At 43.6% G+C, this 25,579-nt stretch overlaps 2 protein-coding genes across 4 annotated transcripts in view; one reads left to right on the top strand and one right to left on the bottom strand.

Moving 5' to 3' along the window:
• 1700029J07Rik (RIKEN cDNA 1700029J07 gene) overlaps window positions 1-9,733 on the top strand; it is a 36,293-nt gene extending 26,560 nt beyond the window's left edge. The window contains exon 9 of one of the 2 annotated variants that reach the window (XR_378912.4): window positions 9,090-9,733. The gene's annotated coding sequence lies outside the window, so the exon portion shown is untranslated. Of the gene's footprint in view, window positions 1-2,049; window positions 2,924-9,089 lie in introns of those variants that run through there. The other variant, XR_003947334.1, reaches the window with a different exon arrangement.
• On the bottom strand, window positions 3,323-14,310 carry Ccdc110 (coiled-coil domain containing 110). 2 transcript variants are annotated; one of them, NM_001033246.3, is made up of 7 exons: window positions 14,215-14,310; window positions 13,765-13,911; window positions 9,959-10,014; window positions 9,571-9,636; window positions 8,287-8,397; window positions 5,359-7,465; window positions 3,323-4,856 (listed from the first exon to the last, which is right to left on the bottom strand). In NM_001033246.3, exons 1-7 carry the CDS (start codon window positions 14,222-14,224, stop codon window positions 4,807-4,809), a joined length of 2,547 nt encoding a protein of 848 aa, NP_001028418.1. In that variant the 5' UTR covers window positions 14,225-14,310; the 3' UTR covers window positions 3,323-4,806. The 2 variants fall into 2 exon arrangements, with proteins under 2 accessions (NP_001028418.1, XP_006509376.1); XM_006509313.4 differs by having other exon boundaries at window positions 3,699-4,856; window positions 13,765-14,301.
• Between the last annotated feature and the right edge of the window lie 11,269 nt (window positions 14,311-25,579).

Below are 25,579 nucleotides of genomic sequence, written 5' to 3'. Positions count from 1 at the left end.
TTTGTTGAAAATGTTATCTTTTTTCCTCTGGATGGTTTTAGCTCCCTTGTCAAAGATCAAGTGACCATAGGTGTGTGGGTTCAGCTCTGGGTCTTCAATTCTGTTCCATTGGTCTACTTGTCTGTCATTATACCAGTACCATGCAGTTTTTATCACAATTGCTCTGTAGTACATCTTTAGGTCGGGCATGGTGATTCCACCAGAGGTTCTTTTATCCTTGAGACGATATAAGATATAATTTAATTTAATATAATTTAATTTAATATAATTTAATTTAAGATATAAGATATAAGATATAATTTGCTAAAAACATTAAACTCAAGAGAAGGAAGACCAAAGTGTGGACACTTTGCCCCTTTTTAGAATAGGAAACAAAACACACATGGAAGGAGTTACAGAGACAAAATCTGGAAGTGTGACGAAAGGATGGACCATCTAGTGATTGCCATATCCAGAGATCCATCCCATGATCAGCTTCCAAACGCTGACACCATTGTATACACTAGCAAGATTTTGCTGAAAGGACCCAGATATAGCTGTCTCTTGTGAGATTTTGCCAGGGCCTAGCAAACACAGAAGTGGATGCTCACAGTCAGCTATTGAATGGACCACAGGGCCCCCAATGGAGGAACTAGAGAAAGCACCCAAGGAACTAAAGGGAATTGCAACCCTATAGGTGGAACAACAATATGAACTAAGCAGTACCCCGGAGCTCTTGTCTCTAGCTGCATATGTATCAAAAGATGGCCTAGCCGGCCATCACTGCAAAGAGAGGCCCATTGGACTTGCAAACTTTATATGCCCCAGTACAGGGGAACGCCAGGGCCAAAAAGGGGGAGTGGGTGGGTAGGGGAATAGAGGGGGCATGGGGGACTTTTGGTATAGCATTGGAAATGTAAATGAGCTAAATACCTAATAAAAAATGGAAAAAAAAAGATTACTTTCTTGTTTTTTCTCTGGTGTAGTTTCACTCCTTGTGTTGGTGTTTTCCATCTATTATTCTTTGTAGAGCTGGATTTGTGGAAAGATATTGTGTAAATTTGGTTTTGTCATGGAATATCTTGTTTTTTTCCCTCTATGGTAATTGAGAGTTTTGCTGGGTATAGTAGCCTTGACTGGCATTTGTGTTCTCTTAGAGTCTGTATGACATCTGCCCAGGATCTGCTAGCTTTCATTGTCTCTGGTAAGAAATCTGGTGTAATTCTGATAGGTCTGCCTTTTTATTTATTATTATTATTGTTGTTGTTGTTGTTGTTTTGTTTTGTTTTTTGAGACAGGGTTTCTCTGTATAGCCCTGGCTGTCCTGGACTTCATTTTGTAGACCAGGCTGGCCTCAAACTCAGAAATCCTCCTGCCTCTGCCTCCCAAGTGCTGGGATTAAAGGTGTGTACCACCCCGCCTGGTCAGGCCCATCTTTATATGTTACTTGACCTTTTTCCCTTACTGCTTTTAGTATTCTATCATTATTCAGTGCGTTTGTTATTTTGATTATTATGTGTCGGGAGGAATTTCTTTTTTGGTCCAGTGTATTTGGAGTTCTGTAGGCTTCTTGTATGTTCACGGGCATCTCTTTCATTAGGTTAGGGAAGTCTTCTTCTATAATTTTGTTAAAGATATTTACTGGTCCTTTAAATTGGGAATCTTCACTCTTTCCTATACCTATTATCCTTAGGTTTGGTCTTCTCATTGAGTCCTGGATTTCCTGGATGTTTTGGGTTAGGAGCTTTTTGCTTTTTGCGTGTTCTTTGACTGTTATGTCAACGTTTTCTATGGTATCTAAGGAAGGCATATCTTGAATCACACCATATTTTGTACCAATCACTTGCCAGCATGTTTCTTAAGTTAATCTACCCTATCTACCCTGAAAGTAATGACCTCCGTGGGGCACAGGAAAGGGAAGTTGGGGGAGTAAAAGGAGAACTTAGCATATTTCCTTTTGTATTAGTCTCAGATCCTTGAATTCACCATCTGGCGTAACAGCTGTAGCTTGGAATTTCAGGGGAGGATGCCCATTTTTAGCATTTCCTGGTATCATCTTGTCTTCAGCAGGGCAGAGGTCTCTGAGACAAAATTCACCACGGGAAGGCAGGAAGAAGAAGAGAGGGGAAAGCTCTTTACTAATCACACACCTGACGGAGGATCAGTGCACCTTGTCAGGGAAGATACTTCTTGCAGTAGGTGGATATTAACACAGAGACCCACAACTGGATGGTGTGCAGAGACAGAGACTTGGGAGTACTCATCACTGACTGGGGTGTCTCTATCACACTCCTCCTCTAAGGATTCAGGGATGTGCAGAGAAGGCAGAGGGCTTATAAGGTCTGGAGGTGGTGGATGACTCCAAGGGAACAGTGCCCTCCAGACATGACAGGCCAGCTGCATGAATGAACTCACAAGACCTGCACAAGCGTGTGGCACAAAAATCTCAACACAGTCTCACCCCAGGCAAGAACCTATTCCCCAGTGACAGCTGTTGGGTGGGGATCGTCAGTTGTCTTCAATGGCCTGATGCTGAGCATATCAACGGCATTACAGGGCAGGCTGCAATCTCAGGAGCAGTTGGCCAACACAAAATGTACTCCATGCTTTTAGTGGCTTTTTGGTTTTGCGATTTATTTATTTATTTATTTATTTATTTATGAAAGAGAGAGAGAGAGAGAGAACACAAAATTAGGTGGGTAGGGTCTGGTGGACTTGGGGAGGTGTGGAAAAGAATATGATAAAAATATGTGCCGGGCGGGGGTGATGCACACCTTTAATCCCAGCACTTGAGAGGCAGAGGCAGGCAGATTTCTGAGTTCAAGGCCAGCCTGGTCTACAAAGTGAGTTCCAGGACAGCCAGGACTACACAGAGAAACCCTGTCTCAAAAAGCCAAAAACAAACAAACAAACAAAAAGAAAAAAGAAAATAAAAGAAAAGAAAGAAAAAAGAAAAAATATGCTGTATGAAATTCTCAAAAAATACATCTTAAAAAGAAACAAACACGAGGAGCAAGACACTCTAAAGCAGCTGGACAGTTCAGCCCTAGTACAGTATAACTTTTTAGAAATAGTACCAAGATTGCTGTTTCTAAAGATACTGCTTGATCTTTTTATATGTAAATGTCGCAGCTCAGACCAGCTAGGTATATGTGTGTATATATAAATGACTGGCTCTAGCTATGTATACTGGAACAAATTAACCTTTTGACACTTTTCTCATCTGCACTATTTACCAAAAAGAATTCTCCTGAAGACTGAATTAAAAGCATTTCCTAAGCTGGAACGTATGCTTGAACCACCTATTTTATCATCATACACTGAATAATTTGTTACAAGTTAATTTATTAATCTGACTTTTTATTATTTATCACTGTATTTCCAATGATGGTATTTTGTTTAAAACATCAAAAAAATGAACTAATAGTTAATGCTTATTATGCGTTGGGAGCCATTCTATGTACCATTCTATTAAATGTGTTTGTGGTGGTTAACCATTTGGTGTTCACGTAACCAGTGACGAGATGGAGGCAGAGAGAGGTTGAATCTCATGTTCAAGGCAGTACAACCAGAAGTGGGAAGCCAGGCATTCCGGCTGCTTAGAGCTATCAAGCAATTTATATTGTGTTCCCTGGAAAAATTCTTCAGTTTTCAACAGTTAAGAGGATTACTAAATGTTTTCAAGTTACAGTATCCCCTGTCAAAATCAGAGATCAGGGTAGTGCAATTTATTTACTTGTAGGGAATCAAATATAAGATGCAAACTAGTTGACAGAAGAAAGAAAAAAAAAACTGAGAAGGCCTGCTTCCCTGTAGCATGCTTATCAAGGACATTGATTAGAAATCTATAGGAGCTGGGTAGAAAACAATAATTATTTCATTTAAAGATCTTCAAAGGAAATTTGCAATCCTTCCTGATTAGCAAGAGACACACAAGTCCACCTTGTCTAAAGTTTTCGATGTTCAGTGCGTTCTATATCTCTAGCTTACCAAGTGACTGTCCATCGTGAGACTCTCTGGTATACACTCACCATTCCCTACAAATGCCAAGCGGCCACCACATTCCAGGCATAGTCTGTCACTGAGCTATTGCAGTAAGCATGGAAGGATACACCTGGCATTTTACAGGCCACGAGTTTGCTATTACTAAAACCATACAAAGTCCTTGCCTGGAAATATATAAACCAATGTCCTTTTGTAGAAGAAATTCTAAATGGCGGATGTAAAGTTAAGCCCAGGAATTGACATGAAAAGAATAGTAACCTGCCTGGTAGGCTTTATTCCAGGAATGGGAGGTGTGTCAAAATTAATATAACAATGTACTAAGGAGAAAAAAATTGTTTCAAGTAATGGATAAAAGCATCTGACAGAACTCAACAAGGAATTACAGAGCCAAAATAGATTGGATAGTTTGATCCAGTACAACAAAGGGTAAGTCTGATTTCACAACACCAGCTCTTTGGAGACAGGACAGGTTTATCCTCTACAATGTAACCTTCTATGTGGCTCTCTATGTTGTGGGAATATGTGTGAAGGACAAATGCATATGTGCTTTGAGTAGCAGCGAGCTCCCCTTACTCTCTGACCCGGAGCTTCATTCTCCCTTTAGCTTTTGTGAAACCATGAAAGACCAACATGTGAGCTTAGAGTTTGATAACACCTTTTCCATAGTTCTTGACTCTCTAATGTAATTCTAATATCTACTTTAAAACCAGTTTAATCATTCATGAGACCTTTGGAACCAGAGGTAAAAGTTACTTCAATATTATTTTATGGAGGAAAATTACTTGGAAAAAATGTTTTTAAAACACTGATTTCTTTTGAAATTTATTTACATATCTTGGATGGAAGCCGTTGATACAGTTTATGTGGTATTCCTGAAAAAGAAAAGAAAATGTCTTAAAAGTTGTGAATGCTAAGTACATTTCCAATAAGTATTTTCAAATACTTCTACCTCCCAAAGACGCTAGGTAAACATTCAGTGTATCTATAGAACAAAATTCTTAAATGATTCTATTATATAACAAATCAGATACACTATCTTACAAAACGAAATTGTATTCATCTTTATGTTCTCTTTTAAAGATTTTTTTATTTTTTTGTTATGTGTATATATGTGTGTCTCCATGGGGATCTGCACACCTATGGATGCAGGCATCCCTGAAAGAAGACGCTGGATCCCCTGAAGCTGGGTGTTGGGTCCACTTTTGGGGTAAATGGGTACCAGGGACCAAACTTGGGTCCCCTGCTAGAGCAGTATATACTCCCAGCCTCTGAGCCCCCTCTCTAGGCCCCTCTTCTTACTTCTATATTTTGTTTAGTGCTGATAAGCTAATTAGAGTCTTAAAGATGCCTACTTATCTATCAGAATGTACGCACCTTTCAAGTCAGAAGCCACAGGCCGATTCCTAAGACTGGAAGCATCTTCATAGGCATCGTAGTTATCGAAGTAGAGTTTTTCTCGTCTTGAAATATAGGTTGATTTTGATGCGCTGTTGTTCTGACTGGAGACTTTATCACTTAAACTCAAGTAGTCTCGCTGAAGATTCCGCATCTCAAATTCCAGGGTGTCTTTCTCATTTTCTATGCTTCTCACGTAGTTTTCCAGAAGTATCTTGTCTTCGGTGAGCCGACTGATGCTATTTTCGAACTTGGTGTTTTCTTGACTGTGTTTCTTGAGTTCTTCTTTCAGAATCTGGTTATCCGCCTTAATCTCCATGACCATTTTGGACAAGATCTCACACTCCTTGCTGATTTCGGCCAAGTTGTTTTTGTAGATGCTTGTCTCCGACTTTGCACTCTTGATTTCTTTCAGGAACTTCTCCTCCGCGGCTGACTGGTAGGCTTGAATATCCACGAGCTTCCTTTCCAACTTCTGTCTGGTGGAAGTGGACTCCTGCAGTGTCGCCTCCAGACTCAGCTTCTCCGCTTTAGCTGTGTCTAGACTGTGAAGAAGCGACTCCTGCTCCGCTTTAATCAGTCTCTCCTTTTCTTTCAGCTGCAGGATCTCCAGCTTGCTCTCTTTCAGGTCACTCTCGAGCGTGCTCTTGTCTTTCAGGAGCTGGTACGTCTCTTTCTCTAGCATTTCCCTTTCGTCTTGTACCAACAGCATGCTTGTTTTCATGGCTTCTATTTCTATGTTCATTCTACTGTTTTCGTTTTGGAGGACGGCCATGTCACTTTGGGACTTGTGTTCCTTGCTCTTCAGGTGATCTATCGTTTCCAGCATCTGTTGCTTTTCCAGAGAGAGCTGACTATTTTTCTCCTCTAGCATTTTGTGTTGGCCTCCGAGGACGTTGTAAGTGCTGACGATTTTCTTAAGTTCCCTGAGGCAGTCTTTGTTCTCTTCCTCTGCTTTGCTTAACTTGGACTGAAGAGCACTCTTTTCTTCAGCCAGAGACTTCAGTTGCTTCTCGTGGGCTTCCACCTTCTGGATCAGGGATTGTGCGGTGAACACAAGGGGCTTCATTTTGGTCTTAAGGGCTAGGTTTTCGTTCTCCAGTTCGGTCATCTTTTTCTGATTCTGCAAGGATTCTTTTAGGTAATTCTGTAGGTAATGAATTTTGGCGACGCTCTGCTTGGGGACGCACTGCTCTGGGATGAACTTGCCTTTGGGTAACTTCTCGTTTTCAAGCGTTGCGGGTCCTTGGCTGACTATGAACGCTTGGCCTTCTTTGTCTTTTATTTTGTGTTTCCCTAGGTCCAGGACCGACAGAGTGTACCTTGGAGCTCGGGAGTGGAACTTTAAATCCATAATGTTCTTGCTGGTGATAGGGATGTCTTTATTTTTCTCATTCTTCTTCCCACGGTATACTTCACTTTTAGATAACTTTTTACATTTCCTACAAAAGTTCACATGCAGTTTTGACACCGTGTCCCTGAGTGGGAGCAGTTTGCTCACTAAGGCCTCTAATTCGGAAATTCTCTTCGATTTCATGTCTTCACTTAAGTTACCTTCCATGTTTTCTTGCTGGATAAAATTAAGTTTTGAGCTATGCATGGGAAACGGCTCATGTTTGTGGTGACCTTGAGTACTCGCGTCTGCCTGGAAAGTGTGGAGTTCACTTGTGAGTGCCAGCTCCTTGTCGTGTGACTTCTGAAGCTCCTCTTTCATGTGCTTGATCGAGTGGCAGATGTCGTCTAAGTTTGCACAGAACCCATGCTTTGGGAAAGGGGTGGTGATGGTGGATTTATCCAGAATCACGGGAGCAGCTTGGGGCACCGCTGTTTGAGGACCCTGAGGTAGAAACTGATAGAGGCTGAAACTCTTTGTGGCGCTGGGCTGCTCCGAAGTGTTCATAGCTTTCTTGGGAGGTGAGTTATCAGCGGTAGTTCTCAGGCCCTGCAGAGCTAGCATGTCCTTGACCTGAATCTGGGGTGGAATATCTGTGCCCTGAGGGAGACCAGTGTCACTGTTACTACTGAAGGTCTCTCCCATCGAATGGAGAGTCTTGGTGGAAGGTATTTCTTCTTGTGTCTCGTTAGGCTGGCGGCAATAGAAAGCATGCTATAAACAGGTGGTCATTTCCCACGTGACCAAGAGATTAAGAAAGTTTGAGGCAGATTTGTGTGTACAACCTCACTAAGTATTTCCCTACTAACCAGAGAAGTCAGTGATGTATCCCTCTCTGTTTATCTGGGCACGCAAACTAACACCAACTGTCTTGAGATCTACCACAGAGTGGTTTAGGGCTGCCTTCCTTCCTTCCTTAGAGGGTGAGATACCTCGGTCAACCTCTTAATTTCAGAGGCAGAAATGTAGTATACGTATTATGCCCTAAGAGATTCTCTTAAGTAGATAGGCCACACGGGAAATCAAGGAAATGAGTGTTTCTGCTACTGGGCTAGTTGTTAGCCTTCGTTTCCAAGTTCCTGGATTCAAAGGGGGTGATTTTAGGACCACAGGTCCTGGAAATGTAATTTTCTTGCCAGCATGAACAATATTGGCCACTCTGGTGTGGGGCTTTTCTATAGACTTCATCCTTAGTTGGTCAATCCCCTCTGGACAGGTAGGCCAACCAAACTGCTTTGATGCTTGGGTATTTTCAGCATTTAGACGAAGTGAAATGCCTCTCTTAAAGGGATGGTCAAATTTTACAGTATAGAGAGCAACATACTTCATTTAAGTGTCTCAAGACAGATATTTCCTTATTTTCATCTCTGATGCTCCATTATTCCTTTTTGGGATAGACAGATAGATGATTGATAGATGATAGATCAATAGATAGGTAGATAGAGAGATGTGAGAACCAGTTGTAGGGATAGATCTGAAACACCAGAAGGGGGAATGATTTACTGAAAACATACCAAATCCTTTTCAGGATGCATGCTGAATACTAGACTTTTTTCCGAGTTAAATTGTGGGGTTTCTACTTCAACAATACTTTTGTTCAGTATTTCACTGATTTCAGACTGTACCTTTAAAAGATAAATTGACAGTGTTAGAGTTTGAAAGTTTGCATATGTGCAGAAGCACATTGTTGAAAGATAGTATCACATTTCCTGAACGTAAGTTCTTTGCCATTAAGAGAATAGGTTAAACTTATTTATTGTAATTTCAGTCATTAAAGGACTTTTAAGAAAATACTGTGTTTGTGAAAAAAAATCAGAAACCTCTAGTAAAATAGTAAAAAATTATGAACTACATTTGCAATTTTAGAGGGGTTACTTTTTAAATTGTGGAGTAAATAAGAAATCTTTGACATCTATCATCGGAACGGAGCACATCCTGTCAACTGCCACAAAGTTCGTCGTCTACTTCCCTGCAGTTCAATACAAGGACATTGGGTCAGAGTTGATGTCAGGCCATTAGTGACTGTGTTAGTACACCTGCTATTCGCTTTCTACTACAATCCCTCTCATTTCTCCAGATGTAGTGTGTGTGAGCCCTTGATGACACCAGTTCTCCCTTTAGCTGCAAGATTGGGTCTACAACTCAGCAATGAGTCTCTCTCTAGAGAGGGATGGTCATGAATTGCTTCTGAACCCATTTGTGGGACTCAGAGTCACAGCAAGCGACCTTAGTATCGCCAGCTTTCAGAACGAAGTGCATTCTCTCCCTGCCCCTTGCCTTTCCTCACCCTTCCCTTCCCGTTTCTCTCCTTCTCCAGACTTGAGTTTAGAAGGCTCTGGAGCACCTTCCAACCGGTTCCCAAGATGTGTAATCTGACAACCCCTCATTCTGGAAAGCAGATCACAGTGTGCCCGAGGCTCGCTCCTGAACACTAAAAGCCTTGATCGTATGAATCGTGCCACCGGGAGTGATCTGTTCCTAGGATCTTCAGTGACTCGGGGTGATAGAGTATATCCCCCGCCCCCCAGGACCACTTTTGAGTTTTAGTTTAAATCGTACAGAGAGAGTCTCTATGTAGGAAGGACTATCTACTTATTTGCAGTGCGAGGATCAAGCCCAAGTTTCTGCGCCTAGGCAACGGCTCAATCACTGAGCTGCATCTGCCCCAGGCAGCCTTTTCATTCGGCCTCACAGTCAAAACTCCGCATCCACTTAATAACCGGCTGCTGACGGCTTTAGAAGATGGGTTGGTACCTACAACTAGGAGATGCCCTCCGTATGGACTACACCAATCATACCATGCTGACGTTCTGTAGAGTCTGCATCCGCAGAGCCTGAAACGACTCCAGCTGATGTTGTAGGACCTAGAATGACATTTAACAGCGCGTCAAATGGAACACTTTCAGGTGGCCAGGCATAGTCTTCAAAGGCTAGGATTAACAAACAAACCCCAGTGTGGCTTGTTTCCAAAAAGGATCACATGAGCCAGCTAACTCATCCTTAGCTGGGCTGCTGATGCTCTGTCTTGATTGACATTTGGGGGTGGGGCGGGGATTGTGTGGAATTTCTACGCATGCGCGTAGTTTTTTTTTTTTTTTTTTTTTTTTTTTTTTGGTGAGAATAACGTGGAAGACCCAGTATTCACTCAGAAAGGGTTTTGCACATAATTAAATGAAACAGACTTACTTTCAGTGCTGATTGTGGTTGGATTTGATTTTCTGGTTCTGACGCACAGCCATATTCTAAGGAGCAAAATACAGAACATGTGTCATTTAGTTCCTAAAGTTATCTTTGTTTGTATTTTTGCTTTCTGAGCCAGGTCATCTCACCAGCCTAAGAGGATTTATTTTTAACTTAAAATTTTAGCTATTGGAGATTCCAACATGCTTGTTTGCTGGAAACATATGGGGGAGGGGAGAGAGAGAGAGAGAGAGAGAGAGAGAGAGAGAGAGAGAGAGAGAGAGATTGATTGATTCTGGAGAATGAGAGATGCCATGACAGAAGAATTCTGGATGAGGAGGGCTTTGGATCAGTTGAGTATTGATTGAATAGGGCAATCCTTCCATTGAAACAGGAAGTAGGGAGCTTAGCAGATGTAAGGATGAGAGATTTTGGTCCAGTTGTTTCCACCTTTTCCATAAGATCATGCCATGAGAGAAACGACATAGTTATTTAGGGGAGGGAGCATTAGAAAAAGATTAATTTTGGCAATAAAGCAAGCACTCCAAATAGCATTAAGCTGCTCGTTTTAGCTTCATGGTGTGATTCAGAAATGAATAGTTTTTCTTCAGCAGAGTGATTCAGTGCAGGCAGTGAGCAGGCAGGAAATCGGACCCACCTATCTTTAAAGGTAATAAAATTTTTTTTGGTTTCTCCTATGAGTCTTTGGGTGTTACTTGTTCCTAAGGAAAAATACTTTCAAAATTCAGTAATGCTTAGAGAAGTCACATGACACTATATGATTCTGGAATGTGAAGGGGAATGATCACAGATCCACGGGAGACAACACAGAATCACAGTTTAGCATTCACTAAGTCTTTGCTAAATGTATCCTATTGGGAGTCATTAGAAGGAGTGAGGCCTATGGCCCCACCCCTGAAGAATCTTATCATCTATTGAGAATGTAAGAAATATTATTCATATCTATCTTACTGTGTATTAAAAAGAGAAAAGAGGCTAGGATATGTTTGGTAGAGCAAGTTGGAAGGGGGCACCTCTGCAGGCCCATGCTGAGGCATCCCTTCCCCCTGAGGGACCAGCCACATGATGGATATAGAATGGAATAGAATTTATTTAGGGCATGGGAAGGGGAGTAGAGACAGACAGACAGACAGACAGGTAGATACACAGACACACAGAGAGAGACAGAGAGAGGAAGAAGAGGAGGAGGAGGAGGAGAGAGAGAGAAGGAGAAGAGGAAGAAGGAGAAGGAGGAGGCAGGAGAAGAGGAAGAGCAGCAGGGGAGGAGGAGGGGGGAGCAGGAGAGAGAGAAGAGAAGAGACTGGCCAGGAACACATGGAGAGAGGGGGCAAGGCCATCTGGAGAGAGGGAGAAGGGGCAGAGAGTAAGAGAGTAAGAGAGTGAGCAGGGGCCAAGCAGCCCCTTTTATAGTAAGCCAGGCATTACCTGGCTGTTGCTAGGTAACTGTGGGGTGGAGCCTAGAAGGACTGCTAACACTTATGTTTTCTATTTCATATTTAAGTGCTGAAATAAAAAAAAAAAGACTCAATTATCAACGGGGATGACCTTTTTATCAGAAAGAAAAAGGGAGTTTATGTCCAAGCCCGCAGAAAATTATGTCCTATTCAATATATGCAAAAAGTGTTAAGTGCACGCCTGTGACTGAGGCTAAGGGGGAACATGACGATTTAAAAAGCAAAAAGTTAAAGTGGTTCTCAAGTGCAAACACTAACTTTGTTGACAGGCCTAGTGACATCTGCAGTGTAGGTGGCCTGTGGGTTGGAGTGCACTCTGCCAGGGAAGTTAGGGTATCAGCTATGGAATCAGGCTGTCTGGACATCGACTTCTGGCTTTATAACATAATGTGATGGGTAACTCTACGCGTGTATCACCCTTCGAATTCGTTCATGAGAACAATTCTAGTCCAAACGCAAGGTGGGGGGGGGGGGGCTGCTCAGAACTTCCCAGTGCTTCTCAGTTTGTTCAGAATAGAACCCCAAATCCTTGCCCGGAGTTACAAAGTTACTTCTCTCCTACCCCACTCCAACCTTCACCTGATACCCCATCCCCCGCCCTACCCATTCTGCCTCATCCACAGGAATTAACTGCTCAAGCCAGCCAGCCTCTCTCCCACCTCAGACCTCGGGCTGTTGCTGGTCTTGATGCCTGAAATGTTCTTTTGTAGAACTTTTTTTGCAATTTCTTCTTTACCTCCTCTGGTCTTTGCTCAGATGGGACCTGCTAACTGGAGCCCTCTCCGGTCACCTCCTCCCTTTAAAACAGAAGAGACCTCGCCTACCTGTAACACTCCAGATACTTCTGCCTTCTCTTTCCCCATAGGAATGGCTGCTACCTTGTAAACAATGTCTGCTCTCCTGCTGACAGATAAGCTAAATGAAAGCTTGTATATATAGTCTTGGATCCTGTCTTAGTTTGTTTTCTGTTCTACTATAAAATACTCTGACAAAAGAAACCTATGTGGGAAGGGATTTAACTCAGCATTATAGCTCAAGAGTACAGGCTATTCTTTCAGGGTGAATTACAATGGGACAGATAGCTGAGTTGCATACACAGTAAATAAACAGAGAGCAAAGAATGAGTTCATGTGGGTGCTCAGCTTCCTTTCTCCATTTAAGCTGTGTAGACCACAGCCAAGGAATGGTGCCACCCACAGTGGGCAGCTCTTCCCACCTCAGCCATTGAAAGCCATATGATCCCCTACAGGCAGGCTCAGAGGTTCATTACCCGAGGGATTCTAGCTTCTGTCAAAGTGACAACTGTCATTGATAATTACAGATGCCCAACTCCTAGATCAGGGCCTGATACAGCAGGTTCTTCAAAATGCTTGCAGTTGAGCAAATGGATGGAGGCTCAGAAGCAGAAAAGGAGGGCCAGAACCAACCAGAAGGTACCCCTCATACGCATCCTGACAAGTTAAGGTTAGTTATGTTAGTTAGTTAACTAGCTGCTCTTATTTGTATAAGTCATGCTGTGGAGTATCACAGGAGTATCAGTCATCTACTGTGTTTGAGGTGAACTCTTCTTATTTGCTGCTGTGTTCATGAGGCTAAATGGTCCATGGCTTCCCGGATTCTGTCTCCCCTGAGTCTGACCTTTACAGGGGATTCGAGCTGATGTTTGCCCAGTAAGAACTTCACTCCTGAAACCATCTCCTCAGCCTCTAAGTGCAACACACATGCGCTTGCCGTATTGAGGCGACTCCAGCTTTTCTGACCTTTGTTGAGCGCAGGGGTAAATACTAGGCTATTTAAATGTCTTTAACCATCTGTGATGGTATTTAGTCTCGTTACCCTGCCCCACTTTGCTGGTTCCTCAGGGAAGATTACAGGTCTTCATGCCTGGTAACAGAGGAATACAGAAAGCGATGGTCTACTCATCCTCCATGTTCTCCATCTTCAATCAAGTTGACTTTTATCAGGGGAGGTGTGGCCTTGCATTGGCTAACGTGTGAAAAGGAACCCAGTCCCATGTCTACTCCATCAATTCTCTCTGCCTCACCTGGGGAACTCACGATTGGGGTCCCACCCATCAATCTAAAAGCCACCTTTGCTCATAAGTCCTGGCTCCTTCTCTTGATGTCCCACTGTGCACCCATGTGAGAGGGGTGCTGTCCCTTTGGGCTTCTCTTCAGGAAGTGAGATCCCAATGGCAGTGTTCTGTGGTCCTCAAGTTACTCTACACATCTGAGTCTTTGTTTATCGGAACTCGTGGCTGTTTGAATTCTTTCAAATATCCTCCCCATGCTATAGCTCATTTCCCACCAATATTTACTGCAAAAACGTAGATTTTACCTGGTTCATTGCCCCCGCTTTCCTTTACCCCCTCAGAGGAATTCAGGATCTTGGATGCTGAAAGGAGAATGGAGTCAACTTCATCTTCTTCCGCGAGGTGCTTCTCTGGAACAGACCCGAGCACAGCTTTTGGAGCTGGAAGGTAGCCTGGGAAGGTGAAGAAGCGAGGCACGGACATTCGGGTCGCCCACGCCCTCTGTGGCCACCAGAGGGCGCGCTATGATCAGGTAGAGATGTCAACTCTGCAAATAGGGGTGAAGGCGGCATCCCGCCAGGGGGCAGGCGAGTGCTTTCTCACTGAGCAGGGGATTTGAGGTCGGGAAGATAACGCACACCAGACCCATCCGGAAAACTCCGGAGGCTTTGGGATGAAGGGACATGGGTGTGGTTCCACTATCCTCCATTTCCCAGAGCCTCCCTCTAGAGGACAGCCTCCCGGATCGTTCTTACCGGGGCTCATTTCTGTCGCTTAAGATCTCTCCACCAACTGCCTTGCCCCAAGCATTCAGCTCTGCCGCTTCTAGCCGCAGCATCCCGTTGCCTAGTAACGGAGGTCGGGGGGGGGGGGAGCCCTGCCCACCCCCACCCTTTTCCGGAGCTGATGCAGACGATGTGATTGGTTTTCATTTATATGAAGTGCACTGATTTTCCTGTACACTTGATAAAACACTTGAAAAAGGCGGGTGCTTCCCCGGGAAGCAGAGCTTGAGTGACTGGTTAGAAAACACGAGCTTTTAAGTAAAAGTTTTCAATAAATACATATGACTTATTTTTGCAAAATCAGTTATCTCAGATAGAATATACAGTCATTGAGAACTGAATTTTAAATCACTGTGAGTAGGAATTGACAGCCACTATGATGTAATAATTTATTACTTAATAAATTACACCTGGCTTACTTTCAGGGAAGAGGCATGATGGTTTAATGTTCATGAGCTATAATTTCTTATTTTCTGGAGCAATGGTTTTTACAAGACTCGACAGTCTTTTTTTTTTTTTTTTTGGTCGCATTGGACAGCTTTAATACATTTAAATTTTTCAGCCTAATACATCTGTTAAACCACTATTCTAAAGAAAATAATATAGTTCATCAAATGCTGGGTATTAATGTAACAATGAAATATTATGTGACAACTCTAATTTGTGGATGGTGACGGTGAGTATTGGCTATTACATAGAAATCACCTGGAGATTTTCATGAGATGACTAAGTCACAACAGTTGGCATAGACTGTAAAACAAAATGATAAGTGTTTGCAATGTTAACCTCAATTTTAATCTGTGCACTGGTCTCAGCAGAAATCTACTTTTATTTTAGGATAACTTCTCAGTTAATCTATCAGAAAAATGACCTTTAGTAGAAAAGGTTTAAGTTTTAAAGATTTATTAATTTGTTTTGTGTGTGTGTGTGTGTTGTATGTGTGTGTGTGTGTGTGCATGCAGGTATGTATGTATGTGTTTGTGTGTGTGTGTGTGTGTACATGAGTGTGGAAGTCAGAGACTTATGCTGTATTTATTTATTGAGATCCACCTAAAGTTTTTGGAGCAGAGTATTTTGCTGCGCCTGGAGCTCACAGACAGTCTCTATTGTTTGGTCAGTGAGCCCAAAGGGATCCTCAATGTGGACAAAGGGCGACAGACATGTGCACCATGTTGCCCCTGGCCTTTTACCGTGGACATCAAACTCAGGTTCTCATGCTTGTGTGGTAAGCCATTCGCCAACTATCTGCCTGTCCTCCTGGACTATTAAGAGCAAATTGCTGACTTCATCCCATCTCTCCTGAACATTTGGGTGTGTATTTTATAAGAATACTGAAAAGAAGCACAATACACTGTTAATATTCAAGATTAGTGCTGATGCATAGTCACCCTATAGCTTCCAGGCATCACTGACATTCTTGCAGTAATGCCCTGGGTAGCCATAGGTCCCAGCCTAAAGGCTGGCATTACATCCAGTTGCCATGATCTGTTTATTTAATGCATTTTAATCTGATCAGTTTGATTTATCTTGAACTCCTACGGCCTTAACATTTTAGAACATTCTAGACCAATTATTCTGTAAAATGTTTTTGTGTCTTTTGTGGGTGTTTCCTAGTGGTAGATCAGGCCATGCACTCTTGTCAGGGGGGCATAATGGCTGTTGGTCCTCATTGTAGTCTCTCGGGTGGCACAGGATTGTGGTCTACAGCATCAGTGTGGTGTTCATTTGGTGACTAACTAATCTCTACCATAGATATTAAACCTTTGTTCTTTTTTGATTAAGAAATAGTTTGCATAAAATATTTTGGCTTATACAATAACTCCATTCATCACAAGCTTTTGGTTTTCTAGTTTACCTATAATTATCTCTGTATGGATCACTGTTTCTTATATTATTTACTAGTTAGCAATGGATTTTATTCTGTTGCTAAGATTACTTATATGAATGCTCAAATTTTCCTGGCTTGGTCGGTGACAGTTTCTCTAATTCATTCTCATATCAATAGACAGAAAAGTGTATTTTGTCAGGCTATGGCTTCTCTGGCCAAATATTTTGATCATCCCCACAACTGTTTTATAAAAGCCTGACTTTTTAATTGTAAAGTCCTTTCTTATGGGGATTAAAATCAACATTATCATTTTTTTAAAGCCAAAAGTCATAACACTTCAAAATCCTTTTACTTCAAAACCAATTTTCCTCTTAGAAAAATCTACTTTTACCTGTTAACTAACAGCTGCAGGTTCAGAATTTGGAACAAACTCAAGAGCATTGCACAAAACAAGCTTTCAGGTCTATTCTTAGCAACTTCATATCAGACTATAAGATGTCTGGGGTTTCCAGCTTCATGAGATCTTTTTTTAAACCTGGGATTAAAGGGCTATCACTAAGCATGGATGGAATCTACAATAGTGTGAGATTTACCAACTCGCTCTGAGGACATACCAGTATGACAGTTTTTTAAATTTTTCTTTAAACTAAGGCTTGTATGTTGTGGATAGCCCTGGGACTAATTATATTTGATGTTAAATCTGTTCTCCTCTGAGGGGTTGTGAACAAGGAATGAGTCAGCACTCAAGTGATTTCCTGTAAACCTGCTTCCCACCTTAATTTGCAAAATAAAGGAGAGCTGATAATTGGGCAGATAAAAGGGAAGGTGGAGTAGAAGGTGGGAGAGAGAAGAAGGAGAAAATGGAAGAGGGAGAGGATACAGAGGAGGAGAAAGACAAAGAAAAGCGGAGCAGAAGCACATGGCCCAGAGAAACTGCAAGTTCTAAGGGGTCTCATACGCTGTGGAAGATGGTAGTGTAGTGGTAGATCTGCCCAATCTAAGTGCACAGTATGTAATCATATTAACTGTGTCGTGTTTTTATTGCCAGGGCATAATTAGGTTGGAGAGATTTACCGCAACACTTGTGTTTTGATGGAGAAGAGAAGCTCATGACATTGATTTAGGAAGTCTTTGGTGGATTATAGAAGTAAATTCTACAGCTTGAAAACGTGATGAAATCATCTCTACAGTCCCCACTAAGTTGCCAGCAGAGTTAATTCCAATCTAATTCTGTCTATTGAAAGCTGGAAAAATAAATTTTAAAAAAGGCCACACAGTGGTGGCACATGCCTTTAATCCCAGCTCAGAGGCAGAGGCAGAGGCAGAGGCAGAGGCAGAGGCAGAGGCAGAGGCAGAGGCAGAGGCAGAGGCAGAGGCAGAGGCAGAGGCAGAGGCAGGAGGCAGGAGGCAGGAGGCAGGAGGCAGGAGGCAGGAGGCAGGAGGCAGAGAGGCAGAGAGGCAGAGAGGCAGAGAGGCAGAGGAGAGCCAGAGAGGCAGAGGAGAGCCAGAGAGGCAGAGAGGCAGAGAGGCAGAGAGGCAGAGAGGCAGAGAGGCAGAGAGGCAGAGAGGCAGAGGCAGAGAGGCAGAGGCAGAGAGGCAGAGGCAAAGAGGCAGAGGCAGAGAGGCAGAGGCAGAGGCAGAGGCAGAGGCAGAGGCAGAGGCAGAGGCAGAGGCAGAGGCAGAGGCAGAGAGGCAGAAAGGCAGAGGCAGAGGCAGAGAGGCAGAGGCAGAGGCAGAGGCAGAGAGGCAGAGGCAGGTAGAATGGCCTCCGATTTTGTGTTAGGTTGTTCATCAAGTAATCAAATGAAAATGATTGATAATAATCTCCCAATCTAAAAGTAATTGCAATAATGTTTCCCACTTTGAAGGTGCTTGGTTTTCCAGATCAATCACAGGAAGCACTCTCATGAGCTTTGAAGAGCCCTGGGAGCAGACGGGAATAGTAACGTGACTTCATGTCAGGTGCTCAGCATTTCTTGCTTGTCAGTGCCCAGTGCGTATTTACTGAAGCATCCCCTGTAGTAGTTAGAATCTTGGTTTCTTTAAAAGCCTAGTTATGCTATGTGAATGCGTTTTTGTTGGAATCCCAGGCGTGGGACAAGAGGCTGCTTCACGGCAGGTGATTATGATTTGTTTCACGACCTAGCAGAGGTGTGATTTTTGCCAGCTGCAGATAGTTTAATTCTGGGGACTCTGGAGAGGGTATAAAGGGGAGATTCCCCAAGAGGGCCTGTGGAGGCTGCTGCTCATCATTGCTGTTGTTGTGGCTTGATGAGAAGTTGAAGATATCCTGACGATAAAGAGTAGACTTGCCCCAAGGAAGTGGATGCCCCTAATCAGCAGGCGAAGGAGCTCTATGCCTCTTTCCCCTCTAACCTTCTCTCTCTCCTATCTAAAGTTGGAGGCTTGGAAGGGATTGGGGAGGAATAAGAGTTGGAGGTAAGAGAACCCAATAAAAAAGCTAAACTAATATCCCAACAGTCCCCGAAGCCATCGGAGCTCTGGAGGTAGGGCAGGTGACATATAGGACAGGTGACAGGTGACACTTGTTCACTTGAATTATTTCCATCCCTTTAGTCTCTCCTCAATGTTCTTTTCTTACTTAAATTAAGGTGCAGCATAAATAAAAGAACTTTTAGCCATGATGACAAAATAATAGAGTAATGGTTACAGATTCTCTTATGGATAAAATTAGATTGGCTTAAAGGGCATCATGCCAAATATTTAAAAAATATTATTATTTATGTATTTATACATGCATGATGATGTATGCATGTGTCTGTGGTTAGAGTCGTTCCCTGGAGCTGAAGTCACAACCAATTGTGAGCTGCCAGGTGTGGGCACTGGGACATGAACTTGGGTCCGCTGAGAGAATAATACCTGTTCCTAACCACGTAGTCCTATCTCCAGCGCCGTGCGAACGTTTGTTAACTAGAGTTGTTAATAAAAAGACCCAGAGCTGCATCCTGCCTACCTCGGGTGTTCTTATGCTGGGCAACAGAGAAACTGTCTTACGCAGTGATGAGTAAGCTGTTAGTGGGTGACACTTGTTATTAGACGCGTTCTCACGACCGGCCAGGAAAGACGCAACAAACCAGAATCTTCTGCGGCAAAACTTTATTGCTTACATCTTCAGGAGCCAGAGTGTAAGAAGCAAGAGAGCAAGAAGCAAGAGAGAGAGAAAACGAAACCCCGTCCCTATTAAGGAGAATTCTCCTTCGCCTAGGACGTGTCACTCCCTGATTGGCTGCAGCCCATCGGCCGAGTTGACGTCACGGGGAAGGCAGAGCACATGGAGTGAAGAACCACCCTCGGCACATGCGCAGATTATTTGTTTACCACTTAGAACACAGCTGTCAGCGCCATCTTGTAACGGCGAATGTGGGCGCGGCTCCCAACATCTCCCCCTTTCCTTTTAATAAGAGCAAATAGGCCACCCATATTAATGAGAGTGGAGATAGAGGTCAAATCCCCAGTGTGTAGGTAAAGGAGCCATGTACAGGATTAGCTCTTAGGCTCACAGGCTTTTACCCAGAGCAACCCTGACCTGCTCCCGTGTCGTTTTGCCTGGGGGAAGGGAACTAGGACACTGAACCTTCATGAAAGATGACATGTCTCCCTAGAATAGGCTCATATATGCCGCAGAGCCTTTCCATTGCAGTGCTTAGCCGTGCAACTCTCTCGGGCTGCTGAAGCACACTCACTCTATCCCGTGCAATGAGTCTAGCCTCGTGAGATGTAAGAGCTGAGTGGCCAGCGACCTATTGCCTAGGCATAGATAACCATATATCAGGGGGAGCTCCATGTTCTAGTCCTGCAAGCGCCTGGGCAATAACCACCTTGTCTCTCCTAGTTTGGGCCTTAAGCTTACAGACCAATCAAAGAAGCAACACTAATCCACAGCAAAGTGTATCTCCAAATAATATTAATCCCACCCATTTTTTAAAGAAAGAAAATGCTGAGGAGATCCAATTGGGTAATCCTTTGGTCAGCGACAGGTCCAAGCGCGTGGAGTTGACCTGAAGTCTCAATTCCCGAAGGATCTGTTCAAATTCAGCCATCCAATTCTGTAACATATACTGAAAAAGACTTTTTGACAAATTAGCTGCCCTAGTAAATTTAACATACTGAATGGAAATAACACACAATCCCGGAAACTTTTGTTCACATCCCTGCTGAGTTATTTGTCATAATACATCTAGTTGTATCTGGACAAGATCTATGAGTTGATTAACCAGCATGAGACCTCTCTGTATCTTGACATTAGCTGAGGCCTGTTTATCTATGACTGTAGTCACTGAGGCTGACAAAGTGTTAATGGTGTCAGTCGTCTGGACCTGTCCAGACAGAGCCAAGGCTGTCTGAATTAAGGCTAAACCCAGTTCCTAGTGGTAAAAAAGCAGGAGAATACTTGAGCATTATACATCACCGTCATTGGGAGTGGAAATGTCGACATTATCCCCCAACGCTGCTCTCTCTTTATTATTGACGCCCTGGACATCACCAAGACGAGGGACATTAGTATTCCCTTGGTCAGTCTGGATTTTTCGGGTGAGTCTTTCTGGTATCCAAAATGGGTTGTCTTCATTCTGTGGGAAAACACAGACAGCTCCCCTGGATCTTATCAAGATAGGATCCGGGCCATACCATTTATTATCAAGGACATTTTTCCATTTAACCATCTCATTGGGCCTATCTGGCTCTGAACAATGACGTTCAGCCGCAGTATGGCCATGAGCATCAATATTTAAAAAATTGAGTGTAAAGAGTGCCAAAGACACAGACACTCTTGGTGCTCGGGGTACAGTCTCCTCAAAAGTTCCCCTCTTCTGTTTTATAAGATAGGCTTTGAGGGTGCGATGCGCACGCTCAACAATACCCTGTCCTTGAGGGTTGTATGGAAGTCCAGTCAGGTGGGTTACGTCCATCTGACGGCAGAACTGTTGGAATTTTTGAGACGTATAAGCTGGTCCATTATCAGTCTTAAGGAGTCTGGGTTTCCCCCAAGCACTCCATGCCTCAAGGCAATGTTGAATCACATGTGAGGCTTTTTCTCCGGTTAACGGAGAAGCAAACATGATGCCAGAACATGTGTCAATGGACACATGGAGATATTGAAGTTTTCCAAAGGAAGAAACATGTGTAACATCCATTTGCCAGACCTGTAGAGGTCGAATACCGCGTGGGTTAATTCCCACATGAGGAACTGGCAAGAACTCACAGCAGCTTTGACATTGAGTAACAATGTCACGGGCTTCTTTTCTTGTCAAGGAGAAACGACTGCGTAATGTTTCAGCCGTCACATGAAAATTGTTATGAAAATTTTTTGCAGCCTCTACCGGGGATGATAGGGCAGCAGCCACCACTTTAGTGGCCTTATCTGCCAAATCATTTCCCAGAGCCATGGGGCCAGGTAGGCCTGAATGGGCTCTAACATGAGTAATATAAACAGGAAATCTTCTAGATAACAAAACTAATTGTATCTGCTGAAAAATATTGGCAACTCTACTGGAAGGCTTAATCACTCCAGCCACTTCTAAAAGATTTACTGCATTAACCACATAACAGGAATCTGACACAATATTAAGGGGTTCTAAAAAGGTTTTTAAAACTTCTAAGACCACTAAACATTCTACCACTTGAGGTGAATTTTCATTATATTGTTTGGATACCACTTTACCATTAGCCACATAGGCACCTATGCCAGTTTTTGATCCATCAGTATATACCACAATCCCATTTTTAAGTGGGTTTCTTACTGTTATTTGTGGAAACACAACAGATTGATTTTGGGCAAACTGTAAGATTGGATGTTTTGGATAATGGTTATCTATTTTTCCTGAAAAGGAGGTAACTAAAACTGCCCAATCATTAGATGTGGCTGCCAAGGTTTGAACCTGTGCAGCGGTATAAGGTACAATTAAAAGATATGGACTTTGCCCAAAGTGGGTGATTGCTGCTTTTAGGCCTTTAAGGGCAAGCTGTGCAATTGCATCAGGATACCAATCTATTATTTTAGCTGGGGATACGTTTGGATGGATCCACAACAATGGCCCATTCTGCCACAAAACTGCAGTTGGCAATTGTGCTGTCTTAAAGACACACAAACTGAAAGGCTGCGAATCCTCAATACGTTGTAATTGTGCATTCTGTAAGGCCTTTTCCACCTTTTGTAAGGCCTGGTTAGCAGCTAGAGTAAGAGTCCTAGGGGAGGAGATATGAGGATCTCCTTCTAAAATACTAAACAAAGGCCTTAACTCAGCGGAAGGAATCTTTAAAAAAGGTCTGAGCCAATTAATATCTCCCAACAGCTTTTGAAAATCATTTAAGGTATGGAGGTGATCTCTTCTTATCTCTACCTTTTGGGGCACAATCTTATCTGGGGACACCACAGAGCCCAAGAATTGTCCTGTATCAGAAATTTGGACCTTTTCTGTGGCTATCTGTAAACCCCACTGACTTAAAGTTTTAAGTAGAAAAGGATATGCCTTTTGTAGCATGGTAAGGTCTTTATGGCACAGGAGGATGTCATCCATGTAAAGGAGCAAAATTAAAGAGGGGAATTGTTCCCTCACTGGCAAAAGAGCTTCTTGCACATAAAGTTGACACATAGTAGGACTATTGGACATTCCCTGTGGTAAGACCTTCCATTGATACCTCTTATCAGGTTCCATGTGATTAATAGAGGGGATGGTAAAGGCAAATCTGGGCCTATCCCTTGGACACAAAGGTATAGAAAAGAAACAATCTTTAATATCTATAATAATTAAATTCCAGCCACGTGGTAAGGCGGAAAGTACAGGGAGACCCCTCTGTACTGGGCCAAATACGTTCGTTTGCTCATTAATGGCTCTGAGGTCATGGAGCAGTCTCCACTTTCCTGACTTTTTCTTAATTACAAAAATTGGAGTATTCCAAGGTGAGGTAGAGGGTTCAATATGGCCTAGTTTTAATTGTTCCTCTACCAGTTGAATCACAGCTTCTAGTTTTTCAGAGGATAGGTGCCATTGAGGAACCCACACTGGGTCCCCTGTTTTCCATGGTATGGGCCGTGCTGCCCCAATGGCCGCTAAGGAAAAACCCAGACCCTGTCTGTCTTGGTTTCCATTAGGTGAGATGGGCTCTATCCTTCCCTGTTCTTGATGTCCTAACCCTTTTCCTTCTTTATAACCCATCTTTGCCATGATATTTTTTGCTTTAGCTGAATACCCTCCCGATGGGGCGTTTTCATTGGACAAAATAAGGCCCAAATGCTGCATAATATCCCTTCCCCAGAGGTTAACCGGGAGTGGGAGCACATAAGGTATGAATTTCCCTTGCTGTCCTTCAGAGGATTCCCACGTCAAGGCAACGGAGCTTATAGTGGGACATGATTGATATCCTAGGCCCTGTAATGAATGAGATGACTCTGTGGTGGGCCATGCTTTGGGCCACCAATGTGTAGAAATTATACTTTTATCTGCTCCGGTATCAAGGATGCCTTCAAACTCTTTTCCGTTGATCTTAAGGCGGAGCTTAGGTCTATCATTTAAAGATACAACCAAATAGGCAGAATCATTTCCTGAGGAGCCCATTTTCTTTATCTCAGGTCCTGCAAATTTCTCCCTGGTATTATCAGGGAGGAGCAGCAGCTGAGCTATCCTATCTCCTTTACTAATAGAAAAAACGCCTTTAGGGCTTGAGCACAGGACCTGTATTTCAGGGGAATGTTGACAATCCATAACTCCAGGGTGGACTACTAAGCCCTGCAAGGTGAGTGAACCCCGGCCGAGAATAAGGCCCATGGTTCCCGGGGGCAAGGATGGTATAGGCTCCACTGGCACCGGCTGAATACTCATTTGAGGCATTAATAGGAAGTCGGAGGCGGCACGCAGGTCCACCCTTGTGGGTCTTCCTGGGTCGCCTCTCTGACTGCTTCCTGGGTCCTGACAAACCGGTTCCCATATCTTTGAGGGCCCTGGGACCGAGGGCCCGATGACCCGTTTTTTGGCACATCAGTTGATTGACTATCAGGTGGGGGAAGGACTCTGCCCTTTATATCCCTCACAGAGCGACACTGGTCAGCTCTATGATAACCCTTGCCACACTTAGAGCAAAGAGTGAGAGTCCCTCCCTGTTTATCTGGAGCTCTGCAATCTTTCTTAAAATGCCCAGGCTTTCCGCAGTTAAAACATGTCCTCTGATTATTTCTGCCCATGGAGCGGTTTTGGGATTGAAGGATGGCAGCCGCTAAGCCTGCATTGGTGAGAGGTCCCCCAAGCTCTCGACAGACCCTGAGCCAGTCTTGTAAGCCTTTGTTCTTTCTTGGGGCTATGGCCGCTCGGCACTCCTTTGTGGCTTGCTCATAGATTAGCTGTTCTATCAGAGGCGCAGCTTGCTCTGACTCTCCAAAAATACGCTCTGCTGCCTCTGTCATTCTGGCCACAAAATCTGAGAAGGATTCCTGAGGTCCCTGGATTATCTTTGTTAACTGACCAGTGGTTTCACCTGCTCGGGAGAGCGCCTTCCAGGCCCTAATAGCCGTGGAAGAAATCTGGGCATAAGCTCCCCAATGGTAGTTTGTCTGATCAGCAGAATAAGCTCCCTGACCCGTTAACAAGTCAAAAGTCCAATCTCTCTGCTCTGGAGTCAAAGCAGCTGCGTTTGCTCGGGCCTGCGCTTGTGCAGCTTCGTGCCAAAGCGCTCTCCATTCCATATATTTGCCCATACTAGGGAGAGCGGCTTTTACAACCGTTTGCCAGTCAGCAGGAGTTAGTGCCATGCCGGCAAGCCTGTCTAACTGCACCAAGGTAAAATTAGCATTGGTTCCGTATTTACGGACCGACTCGGCAATTTCTTTAATTTGTAAGTATTCTACCGGAGCGTGGACACGCCCACCCTTGGCTCCTTCAAAGACCGGAAATGCCTGTTGTATTTTCCTTTGTTCCTCTCTGGGAATGAATGAGTCTGCGCACTGCCTCTCTGCGCAGGGCTGACGCACTACGCAGGGCGGGGACTCCGCATAGGGCGGACCTTGAAGCCGACTGCCCTGAGGCCAATCAGCAAACTGGCCTTCGCCAGCCGCTTTTGGCTTCCTTAACTGATTAGCTAGCACTTTACCTGGCTGGTACCCTTTTTTCTCATAATGAGCTGCTTCTTCCTCCCAGTCTGTTTCTTCAGAGGAGAATTCTTCATCTGCTTCAGAGCTACTAAGAGCTGGCTCCCCGAGCCCATCCAGCGATGAGCACAGGCTCCTTTTCCTAGAGACCTCCGCTAATTGATCTTTCTTCTTTTCCCTTTTTCCTCTTTTTCTTCTAATCTCTCTCCAGGTATTCCTACCTAACCTTAACTTTTCCTCGGGTTCAAGACCCTTGGAAAGGCCTGTATACTTATTTTGTGTACCATATTTTCTCTTTGCTCCTACTCTCTCTCCCCGCTTTACTTCTGATAGATTGTCCTGAATTTCATCTAGAATCCTCCCTATCTTAACCACTTGATAACATGTGAAAAGGAACAAAAGGGCTCCTA

This window comes from Mus musculus, chromosome 8, assembly GCF_000001635.26.
Source record: "Mus musculus strain C57BL/6J chromosome 8, GRCm38.p6 C57BL/6J".
Classification (NCBI taxonomy): domain Eukaryota; kingdom Metazoa; phylum Chordata; class Mammalia; order Rodentia; family Muridae; genus Mus; species Mus musculus.
Note: the sequence above shows the minus strand (reverse complement) of the source record. Positions and strands in the feature narration are given on the sequence as shown.